Source organism: Agelaius phoeniceus, chromosome 3 (genome assembly GCF_051311805.1).
Source record: "Agelaius phoeniceus isolate bAgePho1 chromosome 3, bAgePho1.hap1, whole genome shotgun sequence".
Classification (NCBI taxonomy): domain Eukaryota; kingdom Metazoa; phylum Chordata; class Aves; order Passeriformes; family Icteridae; genus Agelaius; species Agelaius phoeniceus.
Window position 1 is genome coordinate 106,522,524 of NC_135267.1, and position 23,466 is coordinate 106,545,989.

At 40.5% G+C, this 23,466-nt stretch overlaps 1 protein-coding gene across 9 annotated transcripts; it reads left to right on the plus strand.

Moving 5' to 3' along the window:
* The first annotated feature begins 16 nt into the window (after positions 1-16).
* On the plus strand, positions 17-23,465 carry DZANK1 (double zinc ribbon and ankyrin repeat domains 1). 9 transcript variants are annotated; one of them, XR_013181538.1, is made up of 21 exons: positions 17-115; positions 2,607-2,731; positions 3,371-3,524; positions 4,598-4,718; positions 5,008-5,104; positions 5,863-5,978; positions 6,531-6,616; positions 7,899-8,016; positions 8,891-9,004; positions 9,960-10,073; positions 11,914-12,036; positions 12,759-12,920; positions 13,534-13,762; positions 17,257-17,360; positions 18,513-18,584; positions 19,492-19,585; positions 20,394-20,482; positions 21,540-21,620; positions 22,157-22,288; positions 22,637-22,711; positions 22,870-22,887. XR_013181538.1 is itself a non-coding variant. In XM_077176086.1 (21 exons), exons 2-21 carry the CDS (start codon positions 2,623-2,625, stop codon positions 22,988-22,990), a joined length of 2,307 nt encoding a protein of 768 aa, XP_077032201.1. In that variant the 5' UTR covers positions 17-115; positions 2,607-2,622; the 3' UTR covers positions 22,991-23,465. The 9 variants fall into 9 exon arrangements, 8 of the variants coding, with proteins under 8 accessions (XP_077032201.1, XP_077032203.1, XP_077032202.1 ...); XM_077176086.1 differs by having other exon boundaries at positions 22,157-22,284; positions 22,870-23,465; XM_077176088.1 differs by having other exon boundaries at positions 9,960-10,052; positions 22,157-22,284; positions 22,870-23,465.
* The last annotated feature ends 1 nt before the right edge of the window (position 23,466 follows it).

A 23,466-nucleotide genomic window follows, 5' to 3' on the forward strand; every position in this document is an offset into this window, starting at 1 on the left:
GGAGGGGCCGGTTGCCCGGCAACGGCCAATGGGGGGCGGGAGCGGCGTCCCTGGAAACGGAGCGGGATCCAGCGGGATTGACCGGGATCGAGCGGGATCGAGCAGGATCCGGAGGGTGAGCAGGGGCTGGACAGCCGCCATGGAGCAGGGCAGGGTGTGGGGGCGGCGCCCTGGAGCGGGCCGAGGTGCCGGCGGGGCCGTCCCCATTCCAGGGATGCGACCCCAAAAGGCCGGAGGGAGCCTGTGGGGTGTTACTTGTTGGGTTTTTTGGGTTTGGATTGAAGGCACTTGAGACTGTAATTGGTGTTCGGACTCAGGTGTTTATTATTTCTTATTAGTAAAAAAGTCTCATTAGGGTGAGTTTGGCAGCTTTTTATTAGAAGGCACAAAATGGCCAACTATTGTAGTGGTGTTCACGGGGGTCCCAGGATGAGAGAAGAGACGAGGATCTGACTGCATGTTTAGAAGGCTGGTTTATTATTTTATGATATATATTATATTAAAACTATACTAAAGGATTTCATCAGAAGGCTAGCAAGGAAAGGGAAAGAATAGAATGAATAGCAAAATCCTGACTGACTGGTCTGACTGACCAGAGAGAGACACTGCTGGACTGTGATTTGCCATTAATTAAAAACATCCACATGAGACCAATCCCAGATCCACCTGTTGCATTCCACAGCAGCAGATAATCAAAGTTTATATTTTGTTCCTGAGGCCTCTCAGCCTCTCAGCTTCTCAGGAGAAAAAATCCTAAGGATTTTTCATAAAACATGTCTGTGACAAACTATCTCTTGTTACAAGGTCTTTTAAGACTAAACTATCCAATTAAGAGCTGACACTTAGATTATTTTCCTTTTTAATGTAATAACTTCTTATAAATGATACTCCAATTTAATAATTAAGGAAATGTATTAAATTATCAAAGTATAAATTTGGAAAAAGCCACAAGTGAGTCGACTCTGAGCCAGGTGATCAGTTTTGGGGAGACTCAGGATTTGGTCTCTATTGCACCAAAGTCCCTCTGGGTCTCTGAAATGTCATTTTGAAGGGGTCTGTTTTATACAGTCTTTTGGGCTCTGGAAGGGGGCTCTTTAGCATATTTTAGCATATTATCATAGTTTTTCTTTTTTGCTGCTGCGTTTCCTGGAAGCGGTGGATAATTCCTGGAATCCTGTCAGGTGAAAACTTCCTGGCATAAACTTCTGATGATGCCCATCAAATGCCTCCTGCTGGGGTCTTGTCAGACCCCAGAAAAAAAATCCCTTGAAATATACATCCCTGGAGACAGTGTCCTCCTGGTGTTTGAATCTCCATTCTTTATTTGTCCGACACTGGCTTGGTACACAAGATGCTGTGGTTTTAATTTTCCTTTAGCACAAATTATTGTATAACATAAATCACATAACTGATCCCAAAGAGCTGCAATGTGGATTTTTCTGCCCAATTACAAAATGCCACCCAAACCCATGGAGAAGGAGGAAGAAGAAGCATGAAGAAGAATCCCAGGACAACACCCTGTGCCCTCCATCTTGCTTCCATCCACAACATACTAAAAATCCCAAAACCTAAATTCCTCACCCAAGTGATACACCTAGAGTACTCTCTATAATCTATTTCACACTTTTGTGGATTCTAGTTTATCTTGAAGTCTAGGAAACATTCTCCATGAGTGAGGGTCAAAGTCAGTGCTCCCCTGGGGGTCAGGGCACCCCAGAGCAAACAGAGAAATATTCCCAATGCTCTGGGTTTCCCCAGGAGCCCGCTGTAGTTTTGGGATGCCAGGAGCGGCTGGGAGCATCAGGGAAAGGCTGAACGCCCCCTCAGGTCAGGGACAGAGCTGATCCGCCCATGGTTGGTGGGTGGGGTCAGAGGATGGACCGGGCTCGGCTCAGTGGTGCCCAAAAATGGGGCAGGAGGCAACAGAGAGAATCTGGGGCGCGGGAAGTTCCAGGCTCCCATGGGAAGGGTTCACCCTCAGCCTGTAAAGGAACACTGGGACAGATTGCCCAGAGAGGCTGGGGAGTGTCCCTGGGGCACTGGAGGGTTGGTGACAGAGCCAAATCCTTGTAACCCAGATGTGTTTCCTGGCCCTGAGCATCAATTCCCAAGATCTGGAGTGTATATGATATCTTTGTTTTGTAAAATGTTATCATATCCAAATGCAATTTTGCATTCTTGAATTACATGGCGTGATCATGACTATGTGCATGAGGATAAATCAGGTTTGGCACCTGTTTCATGGATATATTCTGGATTCACATGATAACTGGCATAAGCTTAAGAAACAGCTGGTTTTCTTTAGTCCTTTCCAGGGCACCCTGTACTTACTCAGATGGCCATAGTGGATGAGGCTGGTTTCACATCTGACATGGTTAGGGTGGAGATTCCTGTCCCTTACTCCTTCCATGTGTCACTGACATGAGGTGCTGAAGCTGTTCTAGATCAAACACATGGAATCACAGTCACAGGATGGTTTAAAGAATCCAGTGTTCTCTCTTCAAGAGGAACAAAGACCAGGAGTCATGCTAAAAGACTTTATTTCTCAGTGCATTCTTTTTTTTTAGGAAAATGATTGTCTGCCTTTTTATTTTTCTGTTTTAAAGATCACTGCTGGGAAAAATGACAGCTGGCTCTGTCTCAGCTCCTCAGATCATCCCACTTCGAATCCCACCTCCAGGGAAAGCTCAACGGGAAATAGACACAAATACTCTCATAGAAATAAAATCAGGTATGAACAAGAGTTTAACCCCACCTCAAACCTGTACTTATGTGTCCATTTGAAATATTTGCTCTTTATACTTTTTTTCACATTTAATCATGATGTTTGGAGTGTGCATTTAAGGAACTTACAAAATTGACCAGCAGGTTTGATGCACCAAATATACTTGCATGTAATTTGATGCATCCAAACAATATTACTGACATAAAAAGTATATGTGTTAGCTGTCTTAATTGCTTCCAAGGCCAAACTTTTAAGCTGTTGCATTTGGCTTTGACTGCAAAAACTACTTGAAAGAATCATGTGCCAGGCTCACTCCCAATATTGTCGTTACAATTTTTGAATTGTCACCTTTTGCTGTGGCAGAAAATACCCTTTCTGTCATTGGAATGGACAAGCTGCTGCAATGTTTGCATGCAAAATCATTTCACAGATACTTTGCTGTCAGAAATATTGCTTACAATGAAATTGCTTTTGTTAAGTAACTGATATTTCATGGGAGAAACAATTTTGATCCCAAACATTCGGTCACTTATGGAACTGCTTTATTTTCTTTGTGTGACAAAAATCAAGCACATTAGTGAGTAAGTACTTTGTTTTTCCAAGGTTGCCTACAGTCTGAGGAATTAATTTTTCTGTTTCTTTCAGATACACCTGAGGCCTCTATTTATTACACTTTAGATGGAAGTAAACCAGAACTCATTAGGAAACCTGGCTATGGGCCATATAACACCTTGGAGTATAAGGGTCCTATCATATTACCAGAGGGGAGAATAATGGTCAAGGCCCTGGCAGTTACAAAGTGAGTATCCTGTTTTGGTTTATTTTAGTCCTGTTTTAGCAAGGGACAGACATCCCTGTGTTGTTTAAAGCACTCCATACCCTGCAGGTGAGAGATGAGCCATTCCCCAGGCAGTTTGCAGTCTAAATGAGCCTCATGAATAGCACTGACTTGGCTTTCTCAGGATAATTTTTATCCATTAAAATGGATGTCCATGTTTTGTGTGGTTGGGTAACCTCTTAGGTATTATCTCCTGGACTCTGGGTGTCCAGTGATCCCAGAGGCTGTGGGTGAGAAGCTGATGTACTGTCCTGAGAGCTCCTCCTTTGGAGTGTGACCATCAGAAACACCAGAGAAACCAGGCTGGTGTTTCTGGGGTCATCCAGTGGTTCTGTGGATTTATAGAAGCTGGTCTTCCCAGGAATTTGCTTCATTTCTCCCAAGGGATCACAGGACCTCACAGCTTAAGTACAACATTAGGTGAAGCAAAAATACAATACATTGAAAGAAAACTGGATTTTACTGCACAACCACTGACTTTGTCCAAAATAGCTTCATGCTTAGAGACAGAGAGAGGACACATCAGTTCTCTGTCTGTACTGTATTGCTTTATCTTTTATTTCCAAGGGAGCAGGAACTTCCACTCCACTTGGAGATTTGTGTTTGCTGTTCCCTTTAGCAGCACCTGCAGCCAGCCTGTGCTTGTGCTTGCTCTGCAATACAACAACTTTATATAACACACAAAACCTAGGCCTAGGTTTATTTTCTTGCCATCACTGCCTGGATTAACACTTGTTTACAGTCTGCCTATACTAAGACATTTTAGACATTTTCAGAGATTCACAATAATAACAATAAATCATGCAAGAGTGATTTGGACATTTACAGCAATTTCAATCCACTGCTGTAATTTAATAGGCAATAGAGAATGACAGTTGTTTTATCAAAGAAATATTGCTCAGGATTCTACTGCAATAATGACTGGCAAGCTTGGAAGGGCTGTTCCACCTAATAAGCCACATCCATCAGAGATTTTCTTGTTGCAGCACACAGGTCTGTGGCAGGTTCTTAGCTTTGTGAATACTGATTTTCAGGGACTACAGGGAGAGTTCAGTTGTGACAAAGGTGTTTGTGGTAGAGTACCAGCAACCAAACTTCCTTTTTCCTGTTGAAGATGATGACGACAAGAATTTCCTAAAAGATATGGCCACGCAGGTAAGTTTTGGAAATTGTAAGCCCTTGTGTATAAAATACTGTATATATGATATTATCTAGATATTAAGCTTTGACTGCCAGTTTTATTCACATATCTTATTTTCTCTTTTTGCCCATCTTTGCTGCTTTGATCCTTTTTGTAATATTAAAATTAAGCTTTTAACATACTTGCATTGAAAATAAATACCTTAAGGATGTACTTTTAAATTTTTAACAAATAACTATAGCAAGAGAGGATTAGAGCAAAAGCAAAAGTTTTGTTTGAAATTCAAATGGAATTACATTTTAGAATAAGGAAGGTGGAACATTTACTACAAAACCTAAGAAGAATAGACTGAATGTGGAAATCAAGCCTGCCTGGGATGAAACAACCCAAGACCTTCAAGGTAAGTACCACTTCATAAAACTGAGATAGTCTTCTGTTCTAGCAGAAAATAGCATAGAGTTTTCCTCTTGTACCACTTTTAAAATGTGGGTAATTTCAAAATCCTCTCAGAAGACAGAACATCCTCTGGAAATTCCAGTTTGGATTGCTCAACTCTGCAAATAGAGAACAAAATTTACCTTCCATACATTTCACATGACTTCTTAAAAACATATTAAAATGTCATTCATTTCTCAGCAGCACAACAAGGCCCTGTCTGTATTTCCCTTTGTGCCAGAAGATGCTGTTAAATTGATGGGATTGCAAATCCTTTACAGAGTTTCTTTACTGATGTTTGCTTGCAACAAGATTCCAAAATAAATACACTGAGCAGAAGTGAAAGCTTCACCCAGATTTTCTCTGTAGATAAAGTCTCTTAGTCCATGGCAACAGCAATGGGACTGTTTTAGAGCAGGTAATTGTATTAATGTTTACTCATTAATTTACTCTCAGGAGCTGGGTTTTTTTTACCATGCAGGAAGGAAGAAAACTGTAAATAAATTAAAACACAAAAGTCAGCTCTGTCAGAGAGGTGTGGGGTTTCTTCTAGTTCCATTTCCTGTAATTCCATGCAGCTTATTTGAACCCAAAATGTGGAGGCCAAATATGTTTTTAATTATGCTTAAGTAGAGTATGTAACATTCCTGTTCAGATATACATTAACTGAGGCATGGAGTGAGTGACAGTGGAATAACAGGATTGTAATTTTTATCTTGGAAGCAGACAGAAAGCCTTCTCACAGATCCCCTAAAGGACCTCAGCTCCTTGCCAGTGGTTTGGGAGCCACAGAGCACAGAGAGGAATCCACCTCAGAACAACCAATGGAATTATTACAGGTGAGCAAAGGGGTAAGCTGAAGAAAACTTTGCAAGGCTATCATAAGGACAGAGGTCTAAAAAGAGGAGAAGGTGAAGATTTGTGATCTCTCTCAGCTATTAATGCCTTTGCCTGGATTCTACAGTCCTGATTTAAATGTAATGGTAATGATGCACTGGAATAGGAATGCCCAAAGCAGGACATAGTTGTCAGCATGGACAAAACCAGGCAAAGGAAATCAGCACTGACTGCATCCCTACTAATTATTTTATAATACATTCCTGAATCTGCAGTTAGCAAATACTTACTGCTGTTTGTTGGCAAATTAATATTTAAAACTCAATATTCAGTAATGCTGTGGTGGATGTAGCAAGGCATTGATTTATTTTTACTGGAAGAAGCCATGGGTCCTTAATTCAGCTAATGGGGGAATCAAGAATGGTAGATACTCTTCAAAGCAGTGCACTTCAGTGCAGTTTATTTCAAATTGCATCACTAGCTGATTTTTCTATCTTTCTATGCAGTTTGCAAATATTTCCTTACTAAAGCATAAAGAATTACCTCTATTTCAGTTTGCAAGCTCCTCTGCAGTGACTAGCCAGAAAAGCTTAGCAAGCACACATGTGTCAAGGATCCAGAGTGAAACAGATTTCCTTAAGTAAGTGGCTTCTCCTTTTAACATACTTGTCCTTTGGAAAAATATCTGATCCTTTTGCAACCAAGCTGATAATACTGTGGGCTTCTCTAAAAATAAGGAAGGCAAAGACAGACACTGGGTCATAGCTACAGAGTATAATCTAGATAGGACTTTGAAAATTCTGTTTCTTAAATGTAGTTTTCAACTGTCAGTTATCAACTGTTTTATCATCCCTTTAAAAAAAAAGCTCCTAACACCCATAGGATCAGAGGATAAACTGTCTTTTCAAATTATAGTACACCCTCAGTGCTGTAGGTGAACACTGCTCACTGGAGTAGTCTCACAGAACATTAATGCTTATCAGGATTGAAAATGTTCTGTGATCTACATCAGTGGCTCCCCGTGGTGCAGAAGTGAAGCCTGACACCTCCAGACTGCCTGTCTGGAGACCTGTTTACCTCCCATCATGAGGAGGAAAGTATGAAACTCCATAGTAGCCAGACTGTCAGTACCCAGGACATCCCTCTGGCTGTCCTGGATGGCTTGAGCCCCTGCCAGGGGGCACAGAGCCCAAGACCTCTGTGCCTTTGATCTTGACCCATGGAAAAAATGACCAGCCTTGTATGAGGATTTACAAGCCACCAAAGTTTAAGTAGAATGATAGTTAGTTTGTCACAGGATGAAAAGTAGAATTTTAGGGTTTTAGAATGGGGGCTCAGGGTCTCAAGATGGAGGAATTTGGGTATGCCTTGTCCTTTTTTCTCCTTCTTCCTAGCCTCCATCCTCTGGGTGATGGTAGCACCTTTGGATTGGTTTAGAGTAGGAACACACTGTCTAACACAGGTGATAGGTATTGGTAAATTATTGGAAATAACATACACACAGTTTTTAGTATAAAAAGATAACATCACCTCTGAAGGTGGTCAGTGTGCCAGTGACTGACCTGCTGAATGGACCTCAGCAGGCCAGGGAAAGAGTGTTATAGAAAACAGCAAATAAACAACCTTGAGAACCAGAACAGAAGAATCCTGACTCCTCCTTTGCCTGCTGGGCTGGGAAAAGAGACTCTGGCACATCTCAGGGTCATCATGACCACAGAGACCCCCAAGACCAGGCAGCTTTCTACCTTGCAAAGCTGTTTGGAGTTCAAACCTCCATATCATGGATGTTGGGGCATGGTGTGGTGTTCCACCACTGCTGAGAAATCAGCAGCCTAAGTCCTGTCACAGCCAATTGCAGATTATTCATTATTATGCAGCAGTGCAATCCCAAACCCAGCTCAGCCAGTTTGCTTTATTTCCAGATGTGCACATTGCTCTGCCCCTCGCCTGTCTGAGCCCTTGGCTCACTTCTGCCAGAAATGTGGATCTCCTGTCCCCCCTGTGCCATTCCAGCGCTTCCCAGTCCCCGAAGGAACACAGGTCAGCAAAACATCACAGCAGTCCACACATCATCCTTGCAAAGAACAGCAGCCTCTGCAAGTTACACAGTCAGTGCTGGCAAACCTGTTACCTACTCACACTTTCATTTCAAAGTTCTGCTCTAATTGCTTTGTTCTGCTCAATACCTTTAGCACTGGACCCAATTAAATTCTCCAACAATGGGTGAAACTGATTTTTTCAAGGGCCATGTATTCTAATAAGGAAAACAAAGAAAAAGTAAATTATTTGCCTATGTCAGGAAACACTACCAGACCTGAAACTTTAAATGGTGGGATGTGTGGGCATATGTACCAAGTTTTTGGAGTGGTGTGTGTAACTGTCTTCTCTAAGCTCTTCCCAAGACTGATCTAACAAGTCAGTGGTGTGTTTCCCTTCCTGTATCATCAGAAAGTTTTCTGGTCTGGGAAATGCTGTAGTTTTAAGTAATGACTGAGATTCACCACCTCCTTAGATTAGATTCATAATTAGGAGAATTTCAGTTACCTGTATGAAGTGAGTGACAGTGGAATAATATGATTGTAATTTCCTGGAAACAGAAAGAAAGCCTTCTCACAGGTCCCCTCAAGAACCACAGCACCTTTCCAGTCCTACTATATTTTATACTATCATTTTCATTTTATTGAAAATTACTTTAGTACTTTTCTGTCATTCTCTTTCCAGATGTCTTAATATTTTCTCAGTATGATCCTTTGATCTTTAAAGTCAGTATCAGCATCAATTGCAGTCAACTGCTATGTTTCCAATGACCTTGCTGCTGATGTAGACTCCAGATAGGAAAATACTGAAATCTCATGATGACCTTAATGATCTCATTGTGGTCCTTAACATAACTGTGAGGTGGCTTTTCCTTCAGATGGCACCGTGCCTTGAATGCAGACATCTTGTGCCAATGAATACACCCACTTGCATTATCTGTGAGGCACCAATAGCTCCACAGCTGCAGCCCCAAAACAGCATCTGCATAAAGGTAATTGAGAATAAGAAAAAAAAAATAATGATTTAACTCCTGGCATGCATTTTTCTAACAGGTGACTTCGTTACAAATATTTTGATCCAACCTGGCTTTGTATAATTACATTATGGACAGCTTTAAGAGTTAGTGGGATTTAAAACAGCTTGAATGGAAAAAGGGATTAAGGATTCCCCAGTACAAGAAAGACATGGACATGCTGCCCTTGAGAAGGAAGAAGCAGCAGAGGCAATGTGTGATGAGCTGGCCTTAACCCCCATTTCCCTGTGCTGCTGAGGAGGGCAGGAGACAGAGAATCAGGAGGAAAATTAAGTCCAGGAAGGAGGGAGGAGTTGGGGGAAGGTGTTTTTTGAGATTTGGTTGATTCCTTATTTTCCTACTCTGATTTCATTGGTAATAAATTCAGTAAGTTTACCCAAGATGAGTCTGTTTTTCCCCTGACAGTAATCAGTGAGTAATCTCTTCCTGCCCTTAAACTCATGAGCCTTTCATTATATTTTCTCTTCTCTGTCCAGCTGAGGAGGGGAGTAATAGAACAGCTTTGGTGGGCACCTGGTCTTCTGCCAGGGTCAACTCACCACCAGAGGGCTTTTAAGGCACCACATAGTATTATGGTATTATACTATTATTAATAATGGTCTATGCAGATACTGGGCTGTCTGGTTTTTGTGAGGATAGTGACTAGCAAACTGAAACCAGAGTATACAAAGACCTGGAGATACTGATACTGAATCTCCTGAGGAAACTATACCATAATTTTTTAAGAAATAGTCTCCATGTGATGAGAGGCAACATGGCCTGACTAAAGTGTGAAACAGCTCAGACTTGAAGGACATCCTCTATCTGCAGGGCTGAATAACCACAGCATTTTGTAATATCAAGGCTCTTTCTTTGTCTTTTTGTTGACAGTTTTCAAATACTCTGTGAAATGTGTTTTCTCTCTGTTTAAAAGGGCAAAGTCATTTGTCAGGTGTGTGGCACAGGGAATCCTCTTCACCATAAGCACTGTGCAACTTGTGAGAGCAAACTGCCTGAAGTACAGATGGTAAGGCTTCAGTCACACTGGGTGAGTCAAACCACAGCACAACATCCTTCATCTCTGAAAACTGAAGTACCAAAGCAGAGATTCTCTTCCCAATGTGACATTTAAGCCCAGTCCTCCCACAGAAGCTCCACCACAAATGTCCAATTAATTAAACATGAGTGTCTCATGTACCTTCAAGTTTCTGACATGGAAGTTAGGATTGTGAATGCCCTTGAGAAAGCTCAGAATGCTCTTAGAAAATGGGTAGTCCTGATTCCAAGGGAGTCTTATTTGTGTCCACATTACGTCCAATTGCAATGGAAAAATTGAGTATATGCATCAGGAACAACATTCACACTGATTTCAGTTATTTTCTGAAAATAGAATAGGCTTTTGCATGATTTTTCATATCTCCACTTTTACATTATTTTTCTTATCTCCACTTGCTGCTTCTCCTACATGCATACAGCTAGCATGCTTGTATTTGGCTGTGACTCTGCACAGAGGTGAGAAAAGCACTGAAATATTACCCCTAAAATTGCTCTGTTTCAACTCCCCGTTTAGCTTGGTTCCTTAGAAGAATTTTATTTTCAGTTCTGAAAAAATCTTGTATGAAAAATGTCTGGTACATTTCACTTCTCCATGTTGTGGTAAATAAAAAAATGATAGAAGAAGAATGGTTTGCAAGTTAAAATCTTCTGATTATAATTATTAATATCCTGAGTTCTAAAACTGTCCATAGCTAGAGGCAAAAGTCTCTTGTATAGCCACCTGAGTGTCATTTCAAAGTGAATTTCAGCAGGATTCTGTACTTACCTAAGATAAATGTATGTTTGGCTGCTTCACTGAATGCAGAAATGTGTGTAGATAATATGTAGCTGCATATGTAGTTAGGCATATGAGTCAAATGTGAGACCTGTGTTAGCTGAGAAAGTTAAATGTTTACTAAGAATTATTAATAGTAATCAGAAAATTTGCTAATAATAGTGATGAATTAGTGATAACAATAGTATTTTTAATAATAGTAATAATGCTGATATCATTATGAATGGCTATTAAATAATTTCTATTTAGAACATATTTAGACTTGTGTTTTTCTAAATTTAATTTTCCAACTGAACCCCCAAATTGCACTGTTCAAATTGCAATGCAGGCCACAGATTAAAACAGGGCTATTTTGTGTTTGCTTACTTGCTGTTATGGTGTAATCAAAATAATTTTCCTTGGCTTCTGTCCCCTATCCATATTCCTGACTTGTAGAGAAAATAAACTGCATAAGCCTTAAGGCAAAACCTAACAAAACATTTTTAAGCCCTAACTGGGATCTGTACTTAAGCTCTGGAAGTTTCAGATGAAAAACCTGTTTTGCTTACTCATAGAAGTTAATTGTAGAAAAGTTGGGTAATATATAATTTGCACAAGGCGAAAGAGTGCAAAAAATATTTATGCAGCAAATTCCAAACTGTGAGGAAACTCTTTGCCTGAACACATTCTCCCTGCCATACTACTAAAAAGAAAGGTACAAGGAAAGTTGTGTGTTGGATTTGGAAATGCAAGTTTGTCAGTACAGAAGCCTCCATCTTAATTTCATCTGGACTTATACATAGAGCCCTATTAATATATACTGAGTTTAAAAGCACACTATTTTTAGTGCTAGTTCTGCTAAAAATATTTTCAAATTAATTAATGCTACATTTTACTGTGTTTTTGGAATGAAAATTCTAGGTTAGATCCAAGTCACTCTAAGCTGCAAGAATTCCTTTAGGCTGAATATTACTTTATGTTGCCAGAGCAGCTTGCTTTCCTCTTTCCCCTTATGAGGCTGGTGGACTTTTCCTTCCTGAGGAGCATTTTGTGCCTAATGCATTTTTTGTTTCATCAGCCCCCGTTTGGAGGAGACTCGTGCCCGGCTCTGCAGGGGCAGCCAGGGCAGACGGCTCCATGCTCCAAGTGCGGCGGCGTGAACCAGAGCGACGCCCGCTTCTGTGCCTGGTGTGGGGCCAAGGCACGTGCTCCTGCTGCCTGTGGGGACACTCCTGGGGCTGCTTCTCTGCTGCAGTGCCACACTGCTCTGTGCTAAGCTCCTGCCAGTCACTAAACACTGTTCTCATCGAGATACTTGCTTAGAGCAGAGAGGATTGGGTATGGAAAAATGATCGGCTTAGATGACGTCCTGACCCCACATCAGTCTGTGCCCCCAGGGTTTAGGGCTGCAAACAAATTATCGTGGGTCAACAGGCACCAGGTCATTGCATCAGCTGAGATGCAACAGCCCTGTGCTCAGGCAAAGTAACTTCAGCATCAAAGGTTAAAGTACAGGCTGACCCAATGCAAGTTTTCCCATAACAGCTCTGGGCTATAATCACCTCACAGGCAATTACCAGATATGAGATGATGCATGCAATTGTTTTGACTGAAGGCCTCCTTAACTTCAGTAAGAACAAGTACTTAACTGCTGCTCAGTAGAGTTACAGTCACTGTAAACAATTTCCCCTTGTACAGTGCTTCTACCAAAGATCAGACTCAATTAGAATTTATTCTCTGTGAGCTGAATGCACATAAAATTTGAACACTTCCCTATATGCATAAATAACCATTGGTCCTGTACTGTACTAGGGCACTCAGGGTGGTACTTTACTTCCTTTTAATTCATTCCTCTGCCCTTATCATTCCTGAGTCATTCATCCTATGCTTCTCTAGTGACAAATGTTGCATTGATCTTTCCAGCCTGGACCTCCTCCATCCTACTTTACTTGTTCCAAGTGTGGGACCAGCAACCAGCCCTATGCTCGCTTCTGTGTGTGCTGTGGTGTCTACATAGAGCCCCCATCCAGACAGAGCTCTCCTGGCACTCCCATGGACCGTGGGGACCCCCTGGCATCCTCCCAGGTAGGACACACAAAGCCAGGTTTGAACTCAGTGAGAGGCTGCTCCACTGGGGGGATGGATCAGCACAACTCCATTCCTTGGGAATGGGAATTCCAGTTCCTTGGGACAATGCTGTGGGCTAGGAGCACAAGGAGGGCAAAAATGTTTGTTTTGCTTTCTGCTGAAAAGCAGCCTCAGCCCAAGACCTCGATCCAGCCTTTGTAAATGGCAAAGTGAGAAACAGCCAGCCTTTCAAAAGTCTTAGCTCTTCATGTAGTTTTATCTTATTGGCTGTGAATTATTTATGGTCTGCTAATACAAGGTATTCTTCCACACAAATGTAGCAGTTGTTTTAAAACTATTTTAAGACGGAGCCCAATACCTAACAAGACTAGCTTTTGCCCTACAAAAGCATCCCTGGCAATCATGAAGAATTTGGATTTCGCTTGAATATTTGTGATAAGTTGCATTGTTGTTACAGACCATGCACTAATTAAAATTTAAAAATTGTTAATTATTCTTCTTGGTAGTTTTTTCATTCCCTTACAGTTTGGTGTTCTGGTTAGTTATGCTTGTAAGCCATTGAATTATATCTATATTACTTATATTTTCCCTTCTCCACCACCCCTCACAGGCAAAATTATTACAAGCTCAAGTTGCCTGGCAAACTTGTCCTGTTTCCTTGCCCAAATCAAGGGCACAACTAACAGAAAGAGAAGATAAAGGAACCCAAACCATTGGACTTTTTTACCCATCCAGCAAACTGTTGGAAAAGAAGGAGCTTGAGCTGATTTCACAAAAAGAAAAGGTGGAAAAGATGAGTGATCATAAGCCTCTCCTGACAGCCATAAGTCCTGGAAAAGGTTAGAAGTTCTGAGTTTATGATTTCTAAACAATTTATGACCTTGCTTTTTTTCTTGAAAATATTATAGTGTATGGAATGTGGCATCAATGGGACACTGATTCACATCTTTAAAAGTCTGTGTTTCCACCAGCCACTTGTAAATGCACTGCCTTAGAATTCAATCACTGATCTCCACCAATACCTAAAATAAAGCTATCATCAATATCAAAATTTGGGTTACTGAGCCCTGTGCAGCCTTACTAAATTGATAGCACTTTGATTTCTTCAGATGCCACAAGACTGGAGGCAGGTGTCCTGTATGGGAATTGGAAACCACTGAACAGCTCCCAGTTCCCAGCAGCCTCCCCAGCCCCTGCCATGTGAACTTCAGGCAGAGCTGTGATGGCACCTGCAGGGATACTGATAAACAAAACTCTGAGACACAGAGGGTCAGAGCTCTTAAAAATATGATGAGGTTCATCTACATGAGCAACTTGCTTGGGGTGCTGCTGTGGAATAACTTATAGAAGCTTCAGAAGCAAAGAAAACTGAACTAGAGCAAGGGATTCTTAATAGGATTATAAAAATATCACTCATTGAAGAGCCTTTCCTCTCACACACTACAGTAGGAGCAGTATCAGTAGTGCTGACAACTTTCTTTCACAGTGAGTTTTGTGGTCACTTTGTGTTGTCATCTTATCATAAATCTCCCATACCTTCTCAGTGGTTTCCATGGGCATCTCTTCACAGCACTGGCTCCTTCTTCACAGCACAACCAACAAACTCCATCTCTCTCCTCACCCAGCTAACCCACCCTTCTATAGCACTCATCATTACTGGACACAGCTGTGGCCTCTTAAGGGCAGGCCTGTTCCTCATCTTTGGTGATTAGTACAGCTGCAACTCCTCAAGGGTGAGATTACCTTCTGTGCTATTCTCTTACATTCTATCCCTCCACAACTTTGTTCTTTGTGGAATCACTTGGCTGCTTGCTGTCATTAAATGCTTGCCATTTTTAGAGGTTTTAGTTTTACGATCCTGAGAAATCTTCAGCTTTCTGGATCCCCAACCCTTGAAGACAGTCCATCAGTTTTAATTAGGGATCTAATAAATGGCTCAGTGGGCAAAATTGTCTTTAATCTCACAGGGCAGTCCAGCTGGGCAATCCACAGGATGAGTTAATTTTAAATCATTACAGCACCAAACCCTGGTTTAGAGGAGCAGTTACTCTTTTGGATCCACTTTCTCATCTAGCTCTCTTCAGCAATCAGATGATCAACCCCTCAGGCTGTTACCAGAATCAATTTTCTGTTGGGTAGTAAAAGTTGGTAATGAATGTTAGAAATTCCTCTTTTGACTCTGTGTGTCTGTATTCAGATGGCCTCTGATTCTCAAAATAATCACTGGGGAAATCTGTTTTCCTCCTCCCTTCCTGTGAAATGTGACATGTTCTCTTAAGCATCACTGTAGGAAATACTTGACTCAACATGTCAAGGAGCTTAATTTAGTCAGAAATAAAACAGGATTGGCTCCTAATAGTGCAAAGAAAACAGCAAAGTCACACTGAATATTTGTATATCTTTGTCAGAAACACAGCTCTTGACTTGTGAGTGAGAACTGCTGTCACTGGGAAAAGTTGGGCAGAAATTCTGAGCTGCTTTTGAATTCTTTTCACTTTTATCCACTTAGCAGAGGTAACTTTGTTGAAGTTGCACTGTGTAATGTATTCTCCTTTATATCCTGCCAAGGACTGAGGAACTTATTTCATTCCATAAATCAATAAATGTCTCTTACAGTCATTTCATGCTGAGTCGTATACATGGCTTGAAACTATCTGTATCAACAAGACCATGCACTATCACCCAGGAAAATCTCATTTATTTATGTCAAATATGACAATTATTTCTTCAATTAAATAGGATCAGACATTTGATATTCAAGTTTTTAAATAGCAAGCAATTAAATAAAATGGTGGAGGTTATTATTTCTTGACCCTATCAACTATTAACTAACCTTTTTATGTGTGAAGATTAAAAAAAAAAAAATTAAACAGTTAAGAAAGGGGCAAACAACAGCAGTACCAAAACACTAATCCTCTGGTGTATGCTGTATTTCTTTTATTTGCTGTACTTTCAGTCTGTTTTGAACAGGAAGCAAGACATTTACCAGGTAAACATTACAATGAACTTCCCTTTTCTACTCTAACAAAGGTTAAATCAGTGTGATATAGGTATAACGAGATCTAATAGAACATCAACCATGCAAGAATATGTTCCTGACCATCTGGATTTTTTCAAATAAAATCTGGGGATCTGGGCTAGTTATGAAGCACTTTATTGCAAATAATACTGACTTCTATGGAGAGATCACTCAGCAAGTAGTCTATTTTAGATGTTTTAAACACTGCTTTCAGCTTGTATTAGTATTTGGAACAATTTATGTTGTTCTGTGGATCCTTCTTTTTCTATTCATTTAAAGCTGCTTAACAAGTAAGATTTGTTGGTTTAGTTTGTCATAGCATCATTTGTCAGCCTTGAGTCTTCCAAGCACAAAACTCTTTGTGCCTTTTCTTTATCTTGTAAAAGCCAGAGCAGCACTTTCCTTCTGGCTTGGTCTCTTTTCACTGTTTTAAGCTCCACTTAACATGAAGGAAAGGATAAGGTCAGAGCAGCTGCATTGTGTAAGTTAAATGAGGTTACCAAGCCTACACAGTTTATTTACAACAAAATGAATCATGCTCTGTATTTACCATGAGGATGCTAAAAAAAAAAATCAGCCAGATCCTGAAAACAATCAGTTAAAAATGAGAACAAGTCCATTTGTTTTTTTTCTCTGATGAAAACAAAATGGAGCTGTGGAGTTGCCTGGACAGGAGATGCAAAAAGCTCTAAATGGCTTAAGATGAGTTTTTAATCCAGGCACATTCAGCCCCTCATGTTATGTGCCTTCTATCAGCATAAAGGAATGCTGACTCTCTCCCAGCAATCCTGACAGGCAAAAGAGCAGGAATGCTTAAGCTTTTAATATGCTCTTACATACAGAATTGAAAGGAATTCATTTGGAGGATAATTTACACAGACCAAAATGTTGTGTATCCTGAGTTTCTGTGTTTGCAGTTTCCAGATTTGGATTATTGTTCCCTGTCAGTTATCCCAAATCAACTAAAAATCAGTTCAATAACACATAATTGCTTAATTGTAATATTTTACTTCTTTTCTTATGATCTGGAGTAGTGTGAGATTTTTCCCTTCACATAGAACCAGTTTTGACTCCTAAGGATCATTCCAAGACATGGCTTTGTGTGAATAGAGGGCCCTAAGGATGAATTATAACTACAGATAAAACAGTGTTTCACCTGGCTTTTTAGGGTATAACTTCCTTCTCATTCTCATTATTAGATGAATTTTCTATTTTTTTTTTTATCTCAATGAAACTGTGCTATCTTTTAAATCTTCCATCACTTGCCTAGAAGGAATGTTAATCACATTTAAGGATTTTTCTCCCTGTGAACAGGTTACTGGAGAAAACAGCTGGATCATGTTTGTGCTCATTTAAGAAGTTATTCCCAGAACAACCTTGAATTCAGAACACTGATTGGAGAACCTCAAATGGGAAAGGTAGGAAGGAGCTTGAGAGTAACATCTCCCTATGGAGGGTCATGAAAAGATTATTGTGGCTGCTACATAAACACTGGAAAAGTAAATGTCTCCCTTTTCTTTAGATGTTGATCTGTTTGTCATTTGTCTTGTTTGGTTGTTCCATTTTTTGGTTAGTCTTCTCCTGAAGACTTTTTTCTGCTTTTTTTCCAATGGCAATTCCTATTCTCTCACCTAAGAGCTGTAAGGGGAGTGAGAAATCCTTTGCTCAGCTGCTTTTATATGGTAAGAAGGTGGAAACCTTCTAGGACTCTTTCCTAAGGAATAGATACTCCAGTAGATACTTGCTATCTGATTTCTATATTCACTGAGACCTACTGTGCACCAGGATGTCCAGAAGCTGTAATGCAACTACAAGAGAATATCTGCTTAATAGAGTTGAGATACAGTCTATTGCAACTTATTTCCTCTGCTAGAGGATTCAAAGAATATAAAATTGCCTAGGGAAGGCTATTCCTGCTGCTTCCTGGCCTTCTGTTAGTTTATTAGTTTATTATTTACTAAAAGCAGTGCCCCCAGAAGTAACAAATGGCTCAAAGCAGATGCCAACTATCTGGGTTTAATGCTGCTTTTTCAGTTTTTCATGTGGATTAGAAATATATTCAACCTTACCTCAAAATTCTTGACCAGCTGCAATATAATCTTCATTCCACCTCTTTACAATCCCCTGTGCACTCATTTTTGTATAACTTCCATAGACTTATTGCCAGCAGTACTGTCTCAAGGAATTGATACACAAAGGTACCAAAGTTTGAATACAGACTGGTGTCACTAAAGCAGCCACCAGTTCTCCTGGATCTGGGAGTCCCAAGAACAACACAGCCTTTTATGCAGCTACAAAATCTCAGTGGAGAATGACTGAACTTCCATGAAATGCAGCCTTATGACAGTTTTGGATTTCAGTTGTTATGAAATTTCCAGTTTCTCAAAACACACCTGCCCATTTCTCATTGACATGGGAAGTGTTGGTACAATATCACAGGGAGGCAAAAGCCACATCTGTGATTTTGTGCATTGGCTGCACAAGAAACACCATCAGCAAGAATTATTCTTTAAAGTACTTCTGTGGGGTTTTTTTGCTAAGATATACTAATGGCTGCTCTTTCCTTTTAGATCAATTATGCCACCATCTCTGAAGATGACTATGAAGTCACTATTACATTGAATTTTGCTGCTGTTAAAAAGGTCAGTTCAGGGCATGGGGCCTGTTGAGAGGCAGCTGATCTAAAGCTGTCACTAGAGCAGTGTAATGCTGATATATTTTAAATTCAGGTCTAAACAAGAAATGCTTTTGTTCAGAGGGTGTTAACTTACCTCTTCAGAGAAAATAATCTTTTTGTTTCTCTGTTGGAGCTGGATGAACAGGTATCTTTATCTGATTAAGCCAGACTTCATGGTTATGTTGCTATCATCTCACATTTTGTTGGTTTGCTATTAATATTAACTGTCTTCTTTCAGCTGATGTTGTTTGATGATTCTAGCACCTCTTAGCCTTTGATCTCAGAACCTGCTTTCCTTCAGCCTGCAACGTGTGCTCTTAAAAATTAAGCTTAGTAATTTGCAATAGTTTGGAGATAACTTTTGTCAGAGCTCCAGTTAGCTCTATTCAAAATCTGGAATCTCTATCTCAGGAATTACCACATTCCAAAAATCACAACATACACATTTCCAGCTTTTCAAGATGAAAATCTATCATTTCAAAAATCCAAAATTCGGACTGCATCTCTTGTGTGGGATCTTGGAAAGCTTACCTTGCCATGTGATGCCTGAAAAACGGTATCACATCATTTCAGAAGTGGAATTTCTCCAATGGTAGAAACACTTTCATTTAGATGAGAATCTTCATTTCATTAACTGAGGTTGTATCACTTTTTTTCTAAATCAAAAGAAATACCTAACACAAGGTTCAGAAAAAATTGCTACATAATTTTGCCTCAAAACAGAGTTTAATTACATATGATAAGTTCTTGTGGTAATTTGACACTTATATTCATAGTCTATGTATTTTCTAATAGGCAAGTGTTGTGCCTCTAACATTATAGCAGCATTACATGATAATCTTAGTAACTGCCTGCATTTGATGATTCTACAGGATAGTCATCCTAACAGAGCAGTGAAGTTCAGCAATTACCTGAGTGCTGGAACAGAACTCACAGATGGACAGGATGGCAGTCAGACTAATTTTGGTGAGTTTTTTTTCCTCCCTGTCTTTACAGTAGACCATAAATAGAGCAGCGAGGAATACAGAAGTAGTGCTTGGAAGCTCAAACACAAAGGCAGGCAAACATTCTGTGCCTATTTAAGTTGGTCTTTTAAGTCTCAAAACATGTCCAAGTTGAGATTTAAGCAATGTACAGATGCTTTCAAAAATTCCTAGGAACTTGATCCCTGGAGAGCTGAGGAGAGCAGTGAACTGCAGCCACAGGTCACAGCAGTGCTTTTATTATAGCACTAAAACTTTAGATGTTTCACATACTCTCTCACAAGAAGAACCATAAATATCAATATTATCTCTACTTCTGAGCTCTGCCAGGGACTGCCAGCTCTGGCACATTTGGCAGAGATGAGAAATTATGAAATACATTCATGTAGAGATGTTGTTAAACTGCAGTCTCCCACTGGTGTCAGTAACAGCTCAGCATTTTGGGCATCTCATTTTGGACTTAGGTTTTCATTAAATCAACCAGTTGTAAAGTCAGCATTACAATTCAGGAATTCCTATAGCATCATTTGACATATTTAATTCACATGTAAGATTCATCCACTTTGTGCTTCCAGTCTGAGGCTTGGCAAGAGGCAGTCACTGCACTGGGAGCTGTGCAAACCTTTTGTTAAAACCAGTTTGAACTGCAACAAGTATTTCATCACTTTCTCATGTGGAAAACTGATAAATACTGCTTTGATTTTGGATAAAGTATTTCCAGATCTCTGCTCCAAGTTCTAGTTAGGATACTCACTTTGCTTTGAATTAACACTTGTTTTCATTTCTGGTAGGCAGAGATGATCCTAATCTCTTCAATTCAAGAGGCAAAATAAAGAGAACCAAGTCAAAAACACTCATGGGACAGGAATCTAAGCTCTCTGTAAGTATCCTCTGCAAATCCAGGAAAATAGATTCACAGAGCAGCACTAACATGCAGGAGGGCATCCAGGCATTAAAATAGAAAGGTTTTAACCCTGACTGGGGGTGGGGGATAAAAGTCCAACTTAATATAAAACCTAGACATTGGTAAGTGACATTTAGTTCAGAACTGAAAATAACTAATTTATTTTTCTCAGAGTTTAATTAGATTTTTTTCTCTCATTTTGAACCCTTTCAATTTTGACACTGCATTAGCCTAAGGACTGTTGCAGTGATTCTCTTACAGATTTTTTTCAGAAGCAACATCAAATGGAGGTATTGTCATCTTCCCTTAACTTTACAACATTTAACTCCATAGAAGCCTAGTTTAATTCAAGAAGCAAGGATTCACTTCCCCTGGAGACCAAATTTCCTGAAAGAACTGTCTACTAAAGGGATTGTCAGTAATGACATGGAAAATTTCAAAAGGGAAATGTACATTAATCTAAGCTTGGATCAGTCAGCCAACTCAACAGGTGGGAGAAGATACAGAGCTCTGTGATGAGTCCAGAGATAAAAATGCTTTGCCAAGTGACTGAGCTTTCAAAATAAGAAAAGGTTGAAAGCTGGGAAGAAATAAAAGGAAAAGGTTTTAGGTTTTGTTGTTTGTTAAGATTTAGTAAATTCACTGAGGCAAAACATACATATTTTTAAAACAAAATACTTCCACAAGTTCTGGAAGCTTCATACTTTACTCCTAAACATGTAGCCATGTTTAATTTTACTGTGTTGAGGAGATCTTTGTAGAGCCCTGGAGAGCTGCATTGCCATAAAGTGAATAATTTGCAGACACACATTGCTGAATGAAGACCTCAGTAGTGAGATATTAGCCAGGGTTACCCAACACTTGCTCAGGTTCAGAAAGACATTCCCAAAGAAGTCAGGGATTAGTAACTGAGGCTCAGATACATCAAATTCTTGCCACAGTGTGCATTTTGAACTTTCATTCTATGCAGAATCTGGCCCACTTACTTGTATTTTCTCTGTGTGAAATGTTCCTGGCTGTTGTGTCTCCACAGCCAGAGTCCAGACAGCTGCTGGATGAGCTGGGTAAAACTGGGAAAGGAAGAATCACCTTCATAGAACAGTTACTCAGTGATGTAAGTAACACTTGCTGGAGTTTCCTTTTTCAACTCTTTGGCTGTCTACTGCATGAATATTAGCCTGGAATGCAACTTCAGCTTGATGATTAGGTGACAACAGCCTTGCAATACCAGGCTTCAGATTGAAAGAGCATTTTAGAGAAGATGGAGCCTGTTTTACATTTACAGATGATCTCCCCAAATCTCTATTTGGTCAGTGGATAAGGCAGTCTTCTCTGGGTTTGTCAAAGCCAAACAAAAAAAAGTATTAGTTTTATAATTTAGGATCATGTCCTCTGTATAGCAAAGGCAAGCATAATCTCTGTGTTTTGCTCTGGGATCTGATGTGGCTACTGTTACACACATTAACTCTGGCTTTGAGCTAGGAGATGACAAACATTTTCAGAAGAAAGCAAAACAACACACTTTGAACCTCCCTCTGTCTTGAGCACAAAGCCCATTTGCCAACTTGAACTGGCCTAACACAAAAGCGAGGTGGAAGCTGAAGAATCTGTGAGGTTTTAGCAGCCCCCTTTGCCTGTGCTCTGTTCCAGGGAGCTGACCCCAAGTCCCTGAGCCAGGAGGAGCGCCCTGCCCTCACAGCTGCTGTCCTGAACAAGCACACAGGAGCCATCTCCCCTCTGGTGCAGAAAGGGGCTGACATTGAGCAGCAGTCAGGGCCGTGAGTTCCGATCCTCTGCCTCGGCTCTTGCCAACTTTTAACAAAAGAAATCACACATGCTCCAGTTCCAGAGAGAACTAAACCCCATCTCTTCTCCACAAATATGTTCCTTTCAAGGACACTATCCACACTCCCTCTTCCACTTGCCAGCTTTGAAGATTTCTCATAACTTCTGTTATAAAAGCTGCTGTTCTATTCACTTCCTTCCTCTACCCACTTCAATTGAATATGATAAACATCACCAAAGCCTACCACACTTCCTATGTGTTCTGTACCCTCCTATTCATCTTCCTAAGTTTTATTTGCCAAGTTTCCTCAGGTAGTAAGTGCATTGCTCATTCCTCCTGTGCAGGGACAACAACACAGCTCTCCATGAGGCAGTTCTGCTGGGACTGGAGGGAGAGGAGGGCATCCGAGCCCTCTTAGGGTAGGTACTGTGGTGGGCCCAGAGCCTGCCCTGTGTCCCTGAGGGAAGCAGCATCCAGAAATTCCAAAGTTACTCCACATCAACATTCACCTACAAGCCACTTCATCATAAGTGCACTGAATTGAAGCAGTTTAAACCAATGTGTTCTGTATTTACAGCTGCAATGCAAGCGTGCAAAAAAAGAATGCAGCAGGGCACTCAGCGCTGGATTTGGCTGTTGCAGCTGGAGATAATAAGGTTATTTCCCTGTTCCAAGTAAGTGTGGATAGAGAGCACTGAACAAACTTATGTGACACAGGAACATTGCTCTCATCAATGTGTTATTACAGCAAACTTAATCCCCAAATAAAGTTGAAGGTTCTTTGACTTTGGGAGCAGCTGACCACATGTGTCCAGTTCTGTCTGCAGAATCCACGACCCTGGATCAGCTTGGGCCCTATAACAGTCAGATAGTTTCTCCAAGATTCCCCCATTCTTTTCCAGCAGTTCAGAGCACAATTCCCCTCTGACTGCACTCTATCCTGCAAATTTTCTTTTCCTTTCCAAGCAAAGGGACAAACCAAACCTTCCCAGGCACAAATACATTTCAATGCCTCTGAAATGTCTGTAATGCCTGATGAACACTGACACTTGAGCAACAGCACTGCAACTGTAACTGATGAGCTTAATTTCTTTTTTGATGTTAAAACTGCAGCCCATTGCAGTATAGGTCAGAGTCTTGTCCTCCAGAAAAATGAGTAAAACTACTTTGTTGT

Excerpts from the sequence above, each read along its gene's own strand:
- DZANK1 (XM_077176086.1), top strand. The coding sequence starts at position 2,623 with ATGACAGCTGGCTCTGTCTCAGCTCCTCAGATCATCCCACTTCGAATC. Across the intron at positions 2,732-3,370 it reads TCTCATAGAAATAAAATCAG|ATACACCTGAGGCCTCTATT; the intron begins GTATGAACAAGA and ends TGTTTCTTTCAG. Across the intron at positions 5,105-5,862 it reads AACAACCCAAGACCTTCAAG|CAGACAGAAAGCCTTCTCAC; the intron begins GTAAGTACCACT and ends TTATCTTGGAAG.